Genomic DNA, 5000 nt, shown 5'->3' with positions numbered 1-5000 from the left:
GTACATATCATTGGTTGTAGTCCTGGGCCCGGTTTTTCAAGAACCGATTAACGCTAATCCCAGATTAAAAATTAACCAAGGAGTTTATTTCTCTCCTCCCAAATGCTGTTCAACTCTGTTATTCGGCAAAACTTTACATTAAAATAAGTCAATCTTGAAAAACAACAATAAACAAATGAAACATTCACCAAAAAGTTGACAACATGAAACAAAGTTTACGCTAATCCTGGATTAAGCTAATCGGCTTTCAAACAACCGACCCCTGGTCATTAGTGATGCTTAGTCAAGTGTGTCTTTTGTGGTTCCAGCGTTGCATTATTTTTCTTCCCCAAGGCTTGACTTGTAAAGACCTGGAGTGTTTACCGTTTGGTGTTTCTTTGCCTGTTATGGAGGCGCTGCATCAGTCTGCCGTTGATCCACCTCTTACTCTTCCTGCTGGTGCCTACGAGCTCATTGGTATTGTGTGCTAACATAGAGTGGTTTTCAATTGAGTGTCGAAAGTAATTAGATAATTACTTTGGTTTATGATTACTTCACTCAGTGATTGGTTCAAAGTTCTCGCGCCACTTTTTCAACCAATGAGAAGTGAAACCAAAACCAATTGTGGCTCGCGCGTGCACATTTTCCCGCGCTTTGTGTCGGCTACGTGTAATTACTTCGAGTTTTGATTGGTTTACCGGATTGTCTCCGTCCTTTCTGATTGGCTAAAGTAATTACTTTGGTTTTGGTTTTACGACACTCATTTGAAAATCGCTCTATCGATAATTAAATTCTATAATCATAGTGATAATTTCACGACAGTATCAAGCTGAAGCGAGTAGTCTCATAATATAGGAAATTTCAAATAAAATAAAACCAAATCAAAGTAGGACAAATGTTGGTTTCTAAAGATAGAGGAAAACGGAACCATCCAGATGAAAACTTCACGGAGCAGAGGAGAGTGCGGAAATGCTTAAATCTACCTTTAAGCTGTTTACGTTTTTCTACAACGTGTGGTGTGTTTTAGGGCGTGAAGATCTTGCCTCCATGCTACAAACAGAACGAAAGAGGTGTATCCCTCAAAGTGGCTTTAAAGTAAGTAATTTTATTCCATAAAACAAAAGGGTTTATGTTTTAATTTTGAGTTTGGCAATGCTCGTTATACTGATTGATGTTTTATTCTTGTGGTTTTGCGTTTTCTTTAAAGAAAGCCACGTCAAAAGAAGGAGAAATAGATGATGGTTTTAACGTAGATGATGAGGTTTGTAGTTATCAAGGCTTTTTCAATTTTGTACCCGTTTATCATGTAAGTGTATTTGCATGGTATTGCACCCGCTCACGAAATCTGGAAATTATTTGATATTGTACTTCAGCCCTGGCATCTGGGTTGCTGGGCAACGCGCTAAGGAACCATTGAAAGAAAATCAGATAACCAGCCAGGAGTCGACCTAGTACCCGCTCGCTCACTCGCTCGCTCACTCACTCACTCACTCACTCACTCACTCACTCACTCACTCACTCACTCACTCACTCACTCACTCACTCACCTCACTCACTCACTCACTCACTCACTCACTCACTCAATCAATCAATCCCTCACTCAATAAATCAATAACTCAATAACTCAATAACTCTAACTCAATCAATCAATAACTCACTCACTCACTCAATCAATCAATCAATCAATCAAGTATCACCACCCCACCTAACCAGACCAACAGTCCCTAATAAAAAACCCATTCCAAACCATACTTCGACACAACCCAGCCCAATTGACTAAACCAATCAAACATATAACCGGTCACTCAGCTGATCAGACAAAACGTCGAGAGATTAACCAGACTAAGAAGAATGGCAGCCAGTCATTCACTAAGAGCGTGAGAGCTTGGTCAGTTTAGTCAGCCAGTCAGCCAATCATATTTGGTCAGTCTTGCAGTTGGTCAGTCGTTAAGTGGATCACTCAATTTGCTTAAACTATCTAGAGCGCCATCTCAATTTGACATCGAACATCGAACGAGGTATCCCTTTAAGTCGAAATATTTGTTACTTATTTCTAGGGAGAAGGTACATGTAGGTGCAAGAGTTAGAGTTTTGATTAGAGCGGTTTTCAATTGAGTGTCGAAAGTAATAAGATGATTACTTTGGTTTATGTTTACTTCAATCACAAGTGAAACCAAAAGCAATCGTGGCTCGCGCGTGCACATTTTCCCGCGCTTTGTGTCGGCTACGTGTAATTACTTCGAGTTTTGATTGGTTTACTGGATTGTCTCCGTCCTTTTTGATTGGCCAAAGTAATTACTTTGGATTTGGTTTTACGACACTCATTTGAAAACCGCTCTAGGTTAAATGCAGCTTTTTACCTTTAACTGTGGACCGGACTTTTAGAGGACACTGTATTCCGAGACACGAGTGATGTTGAAGTTGGGGACAAGAACAAAGAGACACTAATCACTTGCCATTCTGGACATATCTGAAAGCGTCTTGGTTGGTGTTACTTAAAACTGTTAATGCAGCAAGCGGGCTTTTTTTTTCTTCTAGGTATTAAGCTTACGCTTCGGAAAAGACCTTAGGGTTCAGGAAATCAAAAGGCTTCTACAATCATCCAAGCCGGTGATAGTCAATGTTCTACAAAAACCGGAAGTCAGGTATGACTTTATCACCAGCAGATTTGCAACAAACACTTTGTTGCAAAGCGCCGGATTACTTAAGGCGAAAACCCTCAACTTGGCGCGCAACATTGTTTCGTTGCAAGTTTGGGTCGATGTTTCCCGTTTTTTACCTTGCATGATCAACTTGTCGCGCAACAAAAACATTTGTTGCGGGTTGAAGAAAGTTGTTGCGAAAAGTACAGCGCAGGTCTACTCTGAGCAACAAATTTTGGCTTTGTTTCTAGTTTTTCGTCAAGCTCACAACTTGTCGCACAACAAATGTGCTCGTGTACTAGCAAATCAAGCAATCAACGCCCTGCATTTCTGCAACTTGTTGCGGGTCAAGTTGATCACGCAAGGTGAAAAACGCGAAACATCGACCAAAACTTGCAACGAAACAATGTTGCGCGACAAGTTGGGGGTTTTTGTATCTCGTATTGTGCCGGATTCCATAATTAAATTTGCTGCTTTTTTTCTCAGTGATCACGACTTTATCCAGGAACAAGAGAGCCGACTTCTCATGATGTGCAAAAGAACAATGGCTTTACCAGTTGGAAGGTACATCGTTTCCACAGTTGTAAAATAACCGGCCCAAACTTCCAGAGGGGTCCTTGAGTTACAGGTTTCCTGAAACTTGTCTCAACTTCAATCATCGCTTTCTTCTCCTAAACAGACTTCAGACAACATAGCGACAAAAGTAAAGGCAGGGAATGAACGATTCACTGCTGTCCACTCACTGTTTTGCAGAACACGGGAGGAAAAAGCACCAAAATGCGTGCCGCACGTGCAGAAACTATTGTCTTACGTCATTCAACCAATAACATTACTGCTTTAATTTATGGCGTCGTCGTTGCCGAAACCGTCGTCGTTTATTCTTCGTTCTACGTCGTTCTACTCTCCCCATTTGGCTGAGCCGGGCTGTTACACCTAGTATTTTTGTGTAACCAGAGCCACGACAGTCGATATGTTTGTAGGTCAAATGTAAATGCGATGGCTTTGTTTATAGTGCAGTCACAGCTATATATCAAGCTGGTTTACGTGGACTCCACTTTGAATATCTAAAACATAACAATAGGCCATTTCCGAGTTCATGTCTGCCTCCTCTTGAAAGCGAGTCTAGGTGCGAAGGTTTTGTGATGGTAATTAGCTCTACTTTACATATGAATGAAAACTAATTTTTATAAGAAAAACTTCGCACTTAGACTCGCTTTGAAGAGGAGGCAGACAAGAACTCGAAAATGGCCTATTAAGACGAAACATAACATGGATGAAAACCTTAACTTTTAGAAGTTAACCAGGTTGGATTTGGAAGTTTGAAGCGAAGTTGTACTCTTCTAAGAGAGAAGGATTTCAAAACGATTCTTTCGCGATAAAGTGTAATTGTAATGAATCACTTGCGTGAGTTGTGTTCACCGACCTAATTTAATTAAATAATAGGGGAATGTTTACCATGGCGACTTTCCGTCCTGTGTTGACCGAAACACTTCCCATTCCACCGCTGGATCTAACTGGCCGTGCTCAGCTAAGGTAAGAAACCCCTTTTAGTGAAATCGTTTCATGAAAGACCCATAAAACAAAAGACGCTTTTCATAAACACTGAGAGTCTATCTCTTGAGGACGAGGGCCACGACAATTGCAATATTGAATTTCTAAGACTGATAAAGATCATCGCATTTAAAGAAGTAACTTGCGAAAAACAAAAGGAAAGTGTAAGACAGAATTCACGAGTCTTGCACAAGTTAAACAACCTCTAAACTACCCCAGTGAGCTGGTTTGAGCGTACCCTTGTTCCTCGACATTGTTAATTTGTCGTTTAAACTTACACAGTGTTTTACGCCATGCACTTGAGATTTCATTGCATGGCATAGAGCGGTTTTCAAATGAGTGTCGTAAAACCAAAACCAAAGTAATTACTTTGGCCAATCAAAAAGGACGGAGACAATCCAGTAAACCAATCAAAACTCGAAAGAATTACACGTAGCCGAAACAAAGCGCGGGAAAATGTGCATGCACGATCCACGATTGGTTTTGGTTCCACTTCTGATTGATTGAAAAAATGGCGGGAGAACGTCGAACTAATCATTGAGTGAAATAATGTAAAACCAAAGCAATTCGCTAATCACTTTCGACACTGAATTAAAAACCGCTCTAAACACGGATCAAGGAAAACAGGGTTTAGAATTTGTTTTGCAGTCGAACCTGTGAGGACTTTGCCTTCATTTCTCTTATTTTAGAAACGCAACAGTTGGTTTGGAACACGTGGAGACACCAGTTGACATGAAGATGTGGCCTCTTTTTCACAACGGAGTCGCGGCAGGACTGAGGATCGCACAAGGAATATCACAGGTCATACACCTGGCCCAGGTTGCTCGA

General features: G+C 40.9%; 1 protein-coding gene across 3 annotated transcripts in view; it reads left to right on the top strand.

Moving 5' to 3' along the window:
• The window catches only part of LOC138026589 (anaphase-promoting complex subunit 1-like), a 65468-nt gene that overhangs the window by 38352 nt on the left and 22116 nt on the right, over positions 1-5000 (top strand). For 2 of the 3 annotated variants that reach the window (XM_068874001.1, XM_068874000.1), the window contains exons 28-34: positions 334-456; positions 1007-1074; positions 1187-1240; positions 2518-2624; positions 3108-3185; positions 4065-4154; positions 4862-4973. In XM_068874001.1, the coding sequence (XP_068730102.1) occupies positions 334-456; positions 1007-1074; positions 1187-1240; positions 2518-2624; positions 3108-3185; positions 4065-4154; positions 4862-4973 (632 nt within the window). The remainder of the gene's footprint in view (positions 1-333; positions 457-1006; positions 1075-1186; positions 1241-2517; positions 2625-3107; positions 3186-4064; positions 4155-4861; positions 4974-5000) is intronic. The other variant, XM_068874002.1, reaches the window with a different exon arrangement.

Source organism: Montipora capricornis, chromosome 12 (assembly GCF_036669925.1).
Source record: "Montipora capricornis isolate CH-2021 chromosome 12, ASM3666992v2, whole genome shotgun sequence".
Lineage (NCBI taxonomy): Eukaryota > Metazoa > Cnidaria > Anthozoa > Scleractinia > Acroporidae > Montipora > Montipora capricornis.
This window is presented reverse-complemented; position numbering and strand designations above follow the sequence as displayed.